Here is a 13,788-nt window from a genome sequence, read left to right as displayed (position 1 = left end):
TCTCATAAGAAGAGGAGATCAGGACACAGGCTCACACAGAGGGAAGACCATGTGAAACACAGAGAGAAGACAGCATCTCCAAGCCAAGGAGAGAGACCTCAGAGGAAACCAAGCCTACCGACATCTTGACCTCAGACTTCCAGCCTCCAGGGCTGTGAGGAAATAAGTTTCTGTTGTTTAAGTTGCTTACTCTATGGTCTTTATATGGCAGCTCTAGCATACTAATGCCCCCTTCAACTTTATGTATCTAAAAGGTACTTTCTCTACTATTTCATGGATCAGGGTCAATCAGACAGTGATCAGCTTGCCTGAACTATTTGTTCAAGAAAATTTGATGTGGAAGCACCTTCTCCCAGATGTTGAATTTTCTCTTTAGATGAATGAATTCTGTTCTATTTGAGTGAAAACCTTGTGACTTAGGTAATCATCTCGCTGTTACAGCTCTGAACAAGGCATTGATATCTGATGCTTGCAAACTAAAAAAAAAAAAAAACTGATAATCTGACAGCTTATCCTCCTAAGAGGATGCAGAGTATGCAGAAATAATGTCAACACGGGATGAGAATCAAGAAATGCACTTCCTTCTATAGAGATGACCTGAGCCAGTGGCAGGACTTGAAATCTAAGAGTGAGGTTCTGCACCCCATGAACTTGAGTGACCGCCTCCACCTTGGCAACCATGTGAAAGGAGCAGTATTCTCAGACTCGACACAGAACACAGAAACAAGGACTGCACTCAGCCTTCCCATAAATTCTCCCTCTGTGCTCCCTGGACCAGCTCTGTGACTTTGGGCGAACTCTGGACCCAATCTCTTCATCCATGATGTGGGATAAAAAAGGGCAGTCATAAGGATTAAGTGAAATCATACATGTGAGAGCTATGTAAAATAAATGATAAAGTAACTGACCCTTAATATTGTTAGAGTAGGTGCAGGATTACTAGACCAGGAATCACAAGATTTCTCATTCTATGACCTATGTCTGCTTCTGTATGTGATGCTTCATCTAAAACATATACTTAAAGAACAGATTTCGAATTCTGCATCTGCTGCAAACTAGCTTAACACCAGTTATATAAATAGGACCACATTCCTTCTAAGAGGACTTAGTTTCCTCACCTGTAACATAAGGATGTTGAACCCTAGTAACTTATCTGGACTTATCTAAACTTCTGAGATCAATTTCTCATTACTCAATGACTTGATCATACATAAGGATAATATAGTTTTAAAATGAACACTTAGACACATAGGAGGGGACACCTCTCTTTGATGTGTAATGCCTAAATTCAAAAGAACAAAAGGGCTTTAAGAGTCCTGACTGCTTTGTGACTAGGTTATATGGGAATCATAAATGATTATCAGGTCTCAGGAGGGAAACTGACTGGGAGACACTCTAGTAGATGAAAGCACTCTGTGAACTTTAGGCACAAAAAATACAGAGCTCCATGTTCAGCTTCTCAACATTTGCATACAGTACAGTACTGACAAAATGCTATCTCCTACCCTGTGAACAGTGGAAGGTACTGCTGTGCATTTCCTCATTTCTAAGGAGGACTGAGAAGAAACAGTGACAGGGGACTGAGGCCACGTTTTAGATAAGTCTTTCATACAGAAATAGTTAGATACTGAGGGATGTTTTCTTTAAGAGATAGTTTAAATATTACACAAGTAACTTTATTGTACTTACCAATGAAAATCTGGGAAAGGCAGAAAAGTGTGAAGGAGGTAAAATGCACCCATAATTTCATACCCAGAGATAAATTTTCAGTGGGGAAGCTTCACCACATGCAGCTGGATAATTCATCTCACCCTGAACCACACAACTCAAGTGGCAAGAACACCATGCCTTCCCTCTCTCCCTCTATCTTCTCATCAGTGTCAATCCTATCTTGTTCCAGAATGAATTACAGGTGGCTGCATGATAATGGAAAGTCCCTTAAAGTAGATCTCAGTTGTCACATCTGTTCAAGAACTACCACCTCACCTTTGTTAGAAAGACACCAAGTGACTGAGTGTCGCTCACTGAGTGCCCTCCTCACCATGTACAGTGTTTAGTGCTTTCACCCACCTCATCTTCAAGCCCCATTCAGAGGACAGTGTTAAGGTTTGTGAATTCCTGATTCATCCTGATGACAATCTACCTTCTTCTGGATGTTAGAAGGAGCATGGGCAGGGACAGGGTAATTGAATAAAATTCTAAACAACAAAGAATTAGGGATTAAGTGGCAGTATCATGTAGGAGTTTTCTTTACAGCTTAGAAACAGAAGCAACTTATACCTTCCCTGGTAAATCTTCATAGACTCAAAATATTCCAAAACTTTTTCCCTTAAACTATCAAATTTCATGGATGTTCCTGACAGCACTTGCATCACAAATGTGCTGAGGACCAATCAGAATGAAATGCAAGGGTCTGCAAAATCAGAGTGTTCTGTGCGCTAAGGGAATCTGAACCTAGGGTCCAAGTGTGGTGAGTCCTATCTGAAATCTGTCTCAGGCACAGGTGTGCGTGTGCACAGAAGAGCACACTCACCCTACCCCTCACCCCCACCACTGCTGCAGATTCTCAGCAGACCTGCCTTCAACCCGACATGTGTTGTTAAGATCCAGTCATGAAGCTTAGTCTCTGGAGATTTATGATTGGAAAGGGCACAGAGATCCCGGGTGGAGATTTTGAAGAGAGAACCTGGAGACAAACTAATTACAAAGTCCTGCAGCAGGCTCACCTGATTTGCCCTTTCAGTGAGGGCAGAGGCCTCTTCCTCACCCAGTTTTCGCACCATCTTGTAAAACGGGCTATTTGTATTTTGCAGCCAATAATATGGCTCTCTATACTCTTCCCATCTCCCTGAATCCAAAACCTGTTAATCAACAGAAAGAAACCAAATAGCACCAATGTTTCACAGTAACATATTATGCATGAGTGTCTGTGTGTTAAGTCATTTCAGTCATGTTCAACTCTTTGCAACCCTATGGACGGTAGCCCACCAGGCTCCTCTGTCCATGGGATTCTCCAGGCAAGAATACTGAGTGGATTGCCATTTCCTTCTCCAAGGGATCTTTTTGACCCAGGGATTGGGTCCTGCATTGGCAGGTGGATTCTCTACTATGAGCACCAAATGTTTCACAGTAACACATTATAACCTGAACAATATTTCAGAAATGGGCAGGACAGAGAGAGTAGGGAGAATTTATTTGGGTGTTAGAACTGGCTGGTGTTTAAATGGTTTGATTACCTTGTTTTACTAGGCAGACAAAGGTCTAACCTGATCTTTTATTATTATAAGGTTATAGGAAAGGAAGAATACAAAAGTTTTACACTATGATTACTGGCACTCAGCAGTATGTATCATCTTATATTCTTCCCAGGGCATTTGGGATTGTTATCATTAGTTAGTGCTTTCAGCTGTCAGACTCTGAGCTTCGGGGGATATTTATACAGACACACAGAGTTGGCAAATATCTGGATTCAAGGAAATCAAAGTCAATTTATCTAAAAAGCAGGTAGATATCAGACAAACCAGATGACAGTGACCTCACAACAAATTTTCAAGTTGGTTTGACAGAATCTGAGCAATATTTGGGGGAAAAAAGAAGATGCTTCTGTAATTTCTTTAGGGTTCTGGAATATTGTCAGCTACTAAGAGGGGCTGAATCCTTTATCTGAGAGATTAAGATGTTTCTTGAAGTTGGCTGTGGTTGTAGTTTATTATTCTGAGAGTGAAAGGCTGGCAAAAGGAACTGCTACATAGCAGCTTTAGTAGAATCGCTCTGCATAAAAACAATCTCTAGAAATCCAATTTTCTCCTTGGATAAGATCAAAGAATCAATTAAGAAATTGAGCTTGTAATTATAGTGATCATGAGCCACACAGCACATGGAGGCAGCCCAGTCTGAACTGCCTAGGACCTGAATCTGTTTCCACAAATTATCTTTCTCTGCTCCTTTTTCTTTCTTTCTTAAGCTACCTTCCTTCCACCCCTTTTATTGCTCATTAATAGGTCTGCTGGGCTACCTGGGTTGCTCAGCTGGTAAATAATCCACCTGCAAATCAGGAGACCCCGGTTCAATTCCTGGATGGAGAAGTTCCCCTGGAGAAAGGATAGGCTACCCACTCCAGTGTTCTTGGGCTTCCCTGGTGGCTCAGATGGTAAAGAATCCACCTGCAATGTGGGAGATCTGGGTTCGATCCCTGCTTTGGGAGGATCCCCTGGAGGATGGCATGGCAACCCACTCCAGTGTTCTTGCCTGGAGAATCCCATGGACAAGGGAGCCTGGCTAGCTACAGTCCATGGGGTCACAAAGAATCAGACATTGAGCGACTAAACACAATAGGTCTCTGCTTACTGACTAAACACAACGAAGTGAAGTGAAAGTCGTTCAGTCGAGTCTGACTCTTTGCAACCCCATAGACTATACAGTCCATGGAATGTTCCAGCCCAGAATACTGGACTAAGCATAACAGATCTGCTAACTGTAAACTCAAAGAGAGAGGAAGGGGCTCGCAACTCTCCTTTTCTACTTATTAGTGACTTTGGTTAATGATTTTTTTTGGGGGGGTGGGTGAGGGGCATGTCTGAAACAATTTGCTCAAAGGATATAATTATAAAAACAGTTCTGATGTTAAGTAGTACTTTGTTCTTCATTTAAATGTAGCTTTAAGAGAATATGCTGAAACTCTAAATAAGACACAGGTTGCTTTTCCACATCTAGGTATTACTGTTGATTCCATTCTTTGTAATTAATTAGAAATATTTATTAAGTCTCATAAAGTCCACTTTCCTGTTAATCTTTTGTTTACTCCTGTGGATCATTGCTAAGGGCAGCTCTCTCAAAAGAGCCCAAGAATAACAGAATCTGTCACATCCACATAATAACTTATATCTTCTGTTACTTGACCAACTCAGATGCTCTGAATGTATAATTTTACTAAAGCATAACATGAGAGAACAAAACTACTCATTCTGATGTCGAGGAATAAAAAGTATGGTTTTAAAACATGGGTCTCCAAACACCTATGGTCAATGAATCTATGAAAGAGTTGTCAAGAATATACAATGGAGAAGACAGTCTCTTTAGTAAATAGTACTGGGATAGCTGGACATGTGGAATGTTAGGTCCATGAATCAAGGCAAATTAGAAGTGGTCAAACAGGAGATGGCAAGAGTGAACATTGACATTTTAGGAATCAGTGAACTAAAATGGACTGGAATAGGTGAATTTAACTCAGATGATCATTATATCTACTACTGTGGGGAAGAATCCCTTAGAAGAAATGGAGTAGCCCCCATAGTCAACAAGAGTCTGAAATGCAGTACTTGGATGCAATCTGAAAAATGACAGAATGATCTCTGTTCTTTTTCAAGGCAAACCATTCAATATCAAAGTAATCTAAGCCTATTGTCCAACCAGCAATGCTGAAGAAGCTGAAGTTGAACAGTTCTACGAAAACCTACAAGAACTTCTAGAACTAACACCCAAAAGAGACATCCATATTCTTTTCATTATAGGAGACTGGAATGCAAAAGTAGAAATTCAAGAGATACCTGGAGTAAGAGGCAAATTTGGCCTTAGAGTACAAAATGAAGCAGGGCAAAGACTAATAGAGTTTTGCTAAGAGAACACACTGGTCACAGAAAACACCCTCTTCCTATAACACAAGAGAAGACTCTACATGTGGATATCACCAGATGGTCAATACTGAAATCAGATGGATTATATTCTTTTCAGCCAAACATGAAGAAGCACTATACAGTCAGCAAAAACAAGACCAGGAGCTGACTGTGGCTCAGATCATGAACTGCTTATTGCAAAATTCAAACTTAAGTTGAAGATAGTAGGGAAAACCACTACACCATTCATGTATGACCTAAATCAAATCCCTATGATTATATGGTGGAAGTGACAAAGAGATTCGAGGGATTAGATCTGACTGACAGAGTGCCTGAAGAACTATGGATGGAGGTTCCTGACACTGTACAGGAGGCAGAGATCAAGACCATCCCCAAGAAAAAGAAATGCAAAAAGGCAAAATGGTTGTCTGAGGAGGCCTTACAAATAGCTGTGAAAAGAAGAGAAGCAAAGGGCAAAGGAGAAAAAGAAAGATATAACCATCTGAATGCAAAGATCCAAAGAATAAAAAGGAGAGATAAGAAAACCTTTCTAAAAAAAAAAAGAAAGAAAGAAAGAAAGAAAAGAAAACCTTCCTCAGTGATCAGTGCAAAGAAATAGAGGAAAACAATAGAATGGGAAAGCCTAGAAATGTCTTCAAGAAAATCAGAGATACCAAGGGAACATTTCATGCAAAGATGGGCACAATAAAGGACAGAAATGGTATGGACCTAACATAAGCAGAAGATATTAAGAAGAGGTGGTAAGAATACACAGAAGAACTGTACAAAAAAAGATCTTCATGGCACAGATAACCATGATGGTGTGACTCACCTAGAGCCAGATATCCTGGAATGTGAAGTCAAGTGGGCCTTAGGAAGCATCACTATGAACAAAGCTAGTGGAGATGATGGAATTCCAGTTGAGCTAATTCAAATCCTAAAAGATGATGCTGTGAAAGTGCTTCACTCAATATACCAGCAAATTTGGAAAAGTCAGCAGGACTGGATAAAGTCATTTTTCATTCCAATCCCAAAGAAAGGCAATGCCAAAGAATGTTCAAACTACCACACAATTGCACACATCTCACATGCTTGCAAAGTAATGTTCAAAATTCTCCAAGCCAAGCTTCAGCAGTATGAGAATTACGAAATTCCAGATGTTCAAGCTGGATTTAGAAAAGGCAGAGGAACCAGAGATCAAATTGCCAACATCCGTTGGATCATCGACAAAGCAAGAGAGTTCCAGAAAAACATCTACTTGTGCTTTATTGACTATGCCAAGACATTTGACTGTGGGGATCACAACAAATTGCAGAAAATTCTTAAGAAGTGGGAATACCAGACCACCTGACCTGCCTCCTGAGAAACCTGTATGCAGGTCAGGAAGCAACAGTTAGAACTGGTCATGGAACAACAGACTGGTTCCAAATTGGGAAAGGAGTATGTCAACATTGTATATTGTCACCCTGCTTATTTAACTTAAATGCAGAGTACATCATGAGAAACGCTGGGCTGGATGAAGCCCAAGCTGGAATCAAGATTGCTGGGAGAAATATCAATAACCTCAGATATGCAGATGACACCACCCTTACGGCAGAAAGTGAAGAAGAACTAAAGAGCCTCTTGATGAGAGTGAAAAAGCTGGCTTAAAACTCAACATTCAGAAAACTAAGATCATGGCCTCTGGTCCCATCACTTCATGGCAAAAAGATGGGGAAACAGTGGAAACAGCGGCAGAGTTTATTTTTTTGGGCTCCAAAATCACTGAATATGGTGACAGCAGCCATGAAATTAAAAGATGCTCCTTTGAAGAAAAGCTACAACCAACCTAGATAGCATATTAAAAAGCAGAAATATTACTTTGCTGACAAAGCTCTGTCTAGTCAAACCTATGGTTTTTCCAGGAGTCATATATGGATATGAGAGTTGGACCATAAAGAAGACTGAGCAAAAAAAGAATTGATGCTTTCAATCTGTGGTTCTGGAGAAGACTCTTGAGAGTCCTTTGTACTGCAAGGAGATCCAACCAGTCCATCATAAAGGAAATCAGTCCTGAATATTCATCGGAAGGACTAATGCTGAAGCTGAAACTCCAATACTTTGGCCACCTGATGTGAAGAACTGATTCATTGGAAAAGACACTGATGTTGGGAAAGATTGAAGCAGGAGGAGAAGGGGACAACAGAGGACGAGATGGTTGGATGGCATCACTGACTTGATGGACATGAGTTTAAGTAACCTCTGGGAGTTGGTGATGGACAAGGACGTCTGGCATGCTGCATTCCATGGTGTTGCAAAGAGTCAGATATGACTGAATGACTGAACTGAACTGAAATGGACACCTACATGTAAATAAATGAAATTGGAACACACTAATGTTTTTGTATATGTACAACCATAGAAAATAAACCACATACAAAAATAAACTCAAAATGGTGTAAATACCTCATGTAAGACTGGATACAGTAAAACTAGAGGAAAACACAAAACACTCTTTGACATGAATCACAACAATATCTTCTTAGTCTCCCAAAGCAAAAGAAAAAAAGCAAAAGTAAGCAAATGGGACCTAATCAAACTTATAATTTTTTGAACAGCAAAGAACACCAACCAAATGAAGAGACAACACCTAAGGAATGAGATAAAATATTTACAAATGATGTGACTGACAGGGGGTTATTATCTAAAGTATACAAATACCCCATATAACTCAGTGTCAATAAACCAATAACCCAATCAAAAAACAGACAGAAGACATAAATAGAAATTTCTCCAAAGAAAACATACAGAAAAACAACAAGCACATGAAAAGATGCTCCACGTCACTAATTATCAGAGAAACGTTAATTAAAATCATAATGAGGTACTACCTCACATGGGTCAGAATGGCCATCATTACCAAGTCTATAAATAACAAATGCTAGAGAGGGTTAGAAGAAAAGGATACACCTTTGACACTATTGGTGGGAATATAACTTGGTGCAGCCATGATAGAAAACAGTATGGAGATTTCTGACAAAACTGAAAACAGAGCTACCATATGATCTAACAATCTCACTACTGGGCATGTATATAGAAAAGACAAAAACCCTAATTCAAAAAGATACATACACCCCAACATTCACAGCAGCAGCACTTAAAATAGCCAAAATATGGAAACAACCTAATTGCTAATCAACAGATGACTGGTTTAAGAAAATCACACAGACACACACACACACACAGACATACGCACTATGGAATATTTCTCAGACCATAATAAATGATGAAATATTGCCATCCACACCAACACAGGTGAACCTAGAGAATATCATACTAAGTGAAGTAAATCAGACAGAGAAAGACAAATATGATATCATTTATATGTGGAACCTAAACAATAATACAAATGAATCTACATATAAAATAGACTCAAAGACACAGTTACCAAAGAGGAAAGGAGGGGGCATATAAATTGGGACTACGGGGTCAAGAGATACAAACTACCATAAATGAAACAGATAATCAAAATAGACTTAATGTATAACTCAGGAAAATATATCCAATGTTTTGTAATTACCTATAATGGAAACTATTCTGAAAAAATATACACATTTAGGTGAATCACTTTGCTATAAATCTGAAATTAACAAAATACTGTCAATCAACTATATTTCATGTTTATAAACAGGAGTAACACATGGCCAAAACACATTTGAGGAACACTTAAATAAATTTTCATTAATTTCTGAATTGATTCATCAAACATTTATTGTACATTTAAGTGCCCTGATGGCATTTTGCTAGATTCTGTGGAAGATGAAAACACATAAGCCACAGACCCTGCTCCTACGGAGCCTGTACTGAGAGAAGAGAAAAGAAAACCTCAAGTGTCTATCATGCAGGAAAAAAAGCACAAGAAGAAGGGTTTAGTAACAGAAGAGATGACTCTGACCAGAGGTTCTAAGGATGAGCTTCAAGGAGGAGAGAGGGCAACGAACCAGGTGTTGAAGAAAGGACAGGCGTGAACATGCAGAAACAAAGGTGGATGGGTGGACAGCGGTCATTCCAGGCAGAGGGACTATCATGGGCCAAGTGGACTGAAGTGAGCCTGGCAGCTCCTTAAGGGCAGGGTTATAGTTTTCCTTGTTCACTGCTGCATCTCAGGGCCCTGGATTATACATGATAAGTATCAGACACACAGTACATGCGAGCTGAAAGTTCAATACAAATGAAACTAAATTCAGGGCGTGACTGGGTGAGTGCCCAATGGTGTGGTTTGTCAAGACTACAGGGTGAGATCAAGGGGAGGATGAGTCCAGCTGGCATGGGAACAGCTGAGGTGGGGGATACAGGGATGACAGGATGAGGGATGTGGACCTGGAGGACCACATGCCTCAGGTGGATGGTTGCGGACAAGAGGGAGAGAGGGGAAATGGGGGAGAGTCAAACCAGGGCTGAGGACGGAGGCTTCAAACTCATTTATGTCAAATATTGGAAAAGATAAAGAAGAAAAGAGAGAGTCACAGAGGAAGGGGAATTGAGAGGAGCAGGAGTGCAGGGCAGCCACAGATATTCCAGGTAGCTGTCCTACACGTAAAGATTAAAAGGAGCTACTGCAAGATAATCTGATTAGTTTTCATTGGCAGGATGCCATCACTGTTAATGGAGTGGCTACAGGGAAAGGTGGGGGCAGGAGAGGCTGGAAGAAAAGGCTAGTAAAAAGAGATGCCAGAGACAGTTTTCAATATGGTGACAAACATTAAAGGGAGATCCCATTAGGGACAAATAGACTGGGGAGGTGAAGAGTTGAGTATTAGACCTCTGTTTTTGACTCCCAGGTGACACAGGGACAGTTGTCCAACCTTGGAAGTTGGGTCCCTAATTAAAGGGTTCTTCTGATTTTCTCAGAGGCTGGACTCTGTGGCAGGCATTACCTCAAAACTTTTTCTTAGGTCTTGAAATAAGAAGTCATTCTTCTTGCTCATGGAATGATGAAGGCTGGGTCATAGTCACCTCCATAATTGCTCTCCCAAATCTGCTGCTTATGCATGTAAGCACTACCTTCATAAAGTATTTCTTTTCTATTATTGTGCTCTTGACTTTCACATTAATTATCTTTTCTCTAAAAACTTGAATGAAAATACTTGGCAAGTTTTTGAAGGAGGTTTCTCTTCTGAAATGTTATAACTATATCCATTCAGGCTTATGAAAGAAAAATTCCGTGAAGGTAAAAAACAGAATTTAAGTAAAACTCTAGTTAGGTGTGAGCTGTTTTGTGCTTTTCAGGTGGATATATTACAACAGTTTATGGTTTTGATTTCTCTGGGAAAAATTATACTTAGAAGAGGTTTGAGTTGAGGGAAAGAGGTAAAGAATATGCATAATATCATTTACAAATAGAAGAGGTAGAATTCGAGATTCCTGGTCCTGGTTTTGGTCCTGCAATATTCATTTCCAAAGAATACCTGCAGACAGTGAAAATGTTGAACACACACAACAACACTGTTTGGGCAAGTGCAGATTTTCACGCCCCTTTGCTCATGCTTCTAGGGAGAATGCAGGTGATATGAAGACTGGAGTGTGAGAGATGGGAGGGGAAAACTGGGCTATTGGCTGAATAGAAAACAGGTCATAAGCACCCAGAAAATCCTAAAAACCATAGGAAGGACCCACCTTTTAATGCAGAGACAGTGGTGAGTCTTAGGAGACAGAGGATTTCTAATTTATCTGTCTTGCTCCACTGTTTTGGAGCAAAAAGGATGATTCAAGTAGTTGTCATTATGACTCCATTATGTTTAATAAAATTAAAATTAAGAGAACATCTTCATAAAACAGAATTCTGAAACATTAATTGTGCTTAATGAACCAAAGCTGGTAAATCCCTTTGAAGAGTCAACATATAAATAAACCTATTAACTAAGCCAGTTGTTACCCAACAAGTCTTTTGCTTAATTTACTTACAGTAAACAAAACCATTTCAAATAGCTGAGTAAAGAAGAGAAGTCAAAGGCATAGGAGAAAAGGAAAGATATACCCATCTGAATGCAAAGTTTCAAAGAATAGCAAGGAGAGATAAAGCCTTCCTAAGTGAAATGCAAAGAAATAGTGGAAAACAATAGAATGGGAAAGACTAGGGATCTCTTCAAGAAAATTAGAGATACCAAGGGAACATTTCCTGCAAAGATAGGCACAATAAAGGACAGAAATGGTACGGACCTAACAGGAGCAGAAGATACTAAGAAGAGGTGGCAAAAATACACAGAAGAACTATACAAAAAAAGATCTTCATGACCCAGATAACACAATGGTGTGATCACTCACCTAGAGCCAGACATCCTGGAGTGTAAAGTCAAATGGGCCTTAAGAAGTATCACTGTAAACAAAGCTAGTGGAGGTGATGGGATTCTAGATGAGATATTTCAAATCCTAAAGGATGATGCTGTGAAAGTGCTGCACTCAATATGCCAGCAAATTTGGAAAACTTAGCAGTGGCCACAGAACTGGAAAAGGTCAGTTTTCATTCCAATCCCAAAGAAAGACAATCCCAAAGAATGCTCAAACTACCGCACAATTCCACTCATCTCACACGCTAGCAAAATACTGCTCAAAACCCTTCAAGTTAGGTTTCAATAGCATGTGAAACAAGATGTCCAGATGTACAAGCTGGATTTAGAAAAGGCAGAGGAACCAGAGATCAAATTGCCAACATCTGTTGGATCATAGAAAAAGCAAGAGAATTCCAGAAAAATATCTACTTTTGCTTCATTGACTACATTAAAGCTTTTCACTGTGTGGATCACAATAAACTGTGGAAAATTCTTAGAGATGGGAATACCAGACCACCTGACCTGCCTCCTGAGAAAGCTGTAGGCAGGACAAGAAGCAATAGTTAGAACTGGATAGGAAACAACAGACTAGTTCAAAATTGGGAAAGGATTACATCATGGCTGTATATTGTCAACTTGCTTATTTAACTTATGTGCCAAGTACATCATGTGAAATGCTGGGCAGGGTGAAGCATAAGCTGGAATCAAGATTGCCAGGAAGAATATCAACAACATCAGATATTCAGATAATACTACTCTTAGGGCAGAAAGTGAAGAAGAACTAAAGAGCTTCCTGATGAAGACTAAAGAGGAGAGTGAATTAGGTGGCTTAAAATTCAACATTCAAAAACTAAGATCATGGCATCCGGTCCCATCACTTCATGGCAAATAGGTGGGGAAACATGGAAACAGTGAGACACTTGATTTTCTTGGGCTCCAAAATCACTACAGAGGGTGACTGTAGCCTTAAAATTAAAAGACACTTGCTCCTTGGAAGAAAAGCTTTGACAAACCTAGATGGCATTTTGAAAAGCTGAGACATTAATTTGTTAACAAAGATCCATCTAGTCAAAGCTTTTGTTTTCCAGTAGTCATGAATGGATGTGAGGGGTGGACCATAAAAAAGGCTGAGTGCTGAAGAACTGATGCTTTCAAACTGTAGTGTTAGAGAATACTCTTGAGAGTCCCTTGGGCTGTAAGGAGATCAAAACAGTCAACCCTAAAGGAAATCAACCCTGAATATTCATTGGAAGGACTGATGCTAAAGCTGAAGCCCCAATACTTTGGCCACCTGATGTGAAGAGCTGAGTCATTAGAAAAGACTCTGATGCTGGGAAAGATTGGAGGCAGGAGGTATAGGGGACAACACAGGGTGAAATGGTTGGATGACATCACTGACTCAATGGATGTGAGTTTGAGCAAACTCCAGAAGATGGTGAAGGACAGGGAAGCCTAGTGTGCTACAGTTCATGGGGTCACCAGGAGTTGGATATGACTGAGCAGCTGAACAACAACAACAACAACAACAACAACAAAAACATACCCATCTGTCTTTGCACATATATATTCACCAGTGCAAGAAAATGTATTTGTTACAAGAAATGGTAACCCACTCCAGTATTCTTGCCTGGAAAATCCTCACGGTCAGACAAGCCTGGCAGGCTATAGTCCATGGGGTGGCACAAAAGTCAGACACAACTTAGCAACTAAACAACACCTTCAACACCTATAACTGCAGGACTTCACGGTGACAACCCCGTTGGTTATGCCCTTCATCAGCATCTGTCACTTCCCCAGTCCCTCCCTCAGGCTGGCTGCCTGTCCTCTGGAGCATCAGGTTTTGCAGCAGGTTGACTCATCTCATGTCC

The 13,788-nt window shown here is 40.1% G+C and overlaps 1 protein-coding gene across 8 annotated transcripts in view; it reads right to left on the bottom strand.

The window, feature by feature from the left end:
• LOC133049209 (ATP-binding cassette sub-family C member 4-like) overlaps positions 1–13,788 on the bottom strand; it is a 152,604-nt gene that overhangs the window by 3,535 nt on the left and 135,281 nt on the right. For 6 of the 8 annotated variants that reach the window (XM_061133165.1, XM_061133161.1, XM_061133166.1 and 3 more), the window contains one exon: positions 2,727–2,861. The exons of 1 other annotated variant lie outside the window; for it this stretch is intronic. In XM_061133165.1, coding sequence (XP_060989148.1) covers positions 2,727–2,861 — 135 coding nt within the window. Of the gene's footprint in view, positions 1–2,726; positions 2,862–13,788 lie in introns of those variants that run through there. One more of the 8 variants, XM_061133168.1, reaches the window with a different exon arrangement.

Source organism: Dama dama, chromosome 30, assembly GCF_033118175.1.
Source record: "Dama dama isolate Ldn47 chromosome 30, ASM3311817v1, whole genome shotgun sequence".
Classification (NCBI taxonomy): Eukaryota; Metazoa; Chordata; class Mammalia; order Artiodactyla; family Cervidae; genus Dama; species Dama dama.
The sequence above is the reverse complement of the archived record's forward strand: the minus strand, read 5'-3'. Positions and strand labels throughout refer to the sequence as shown.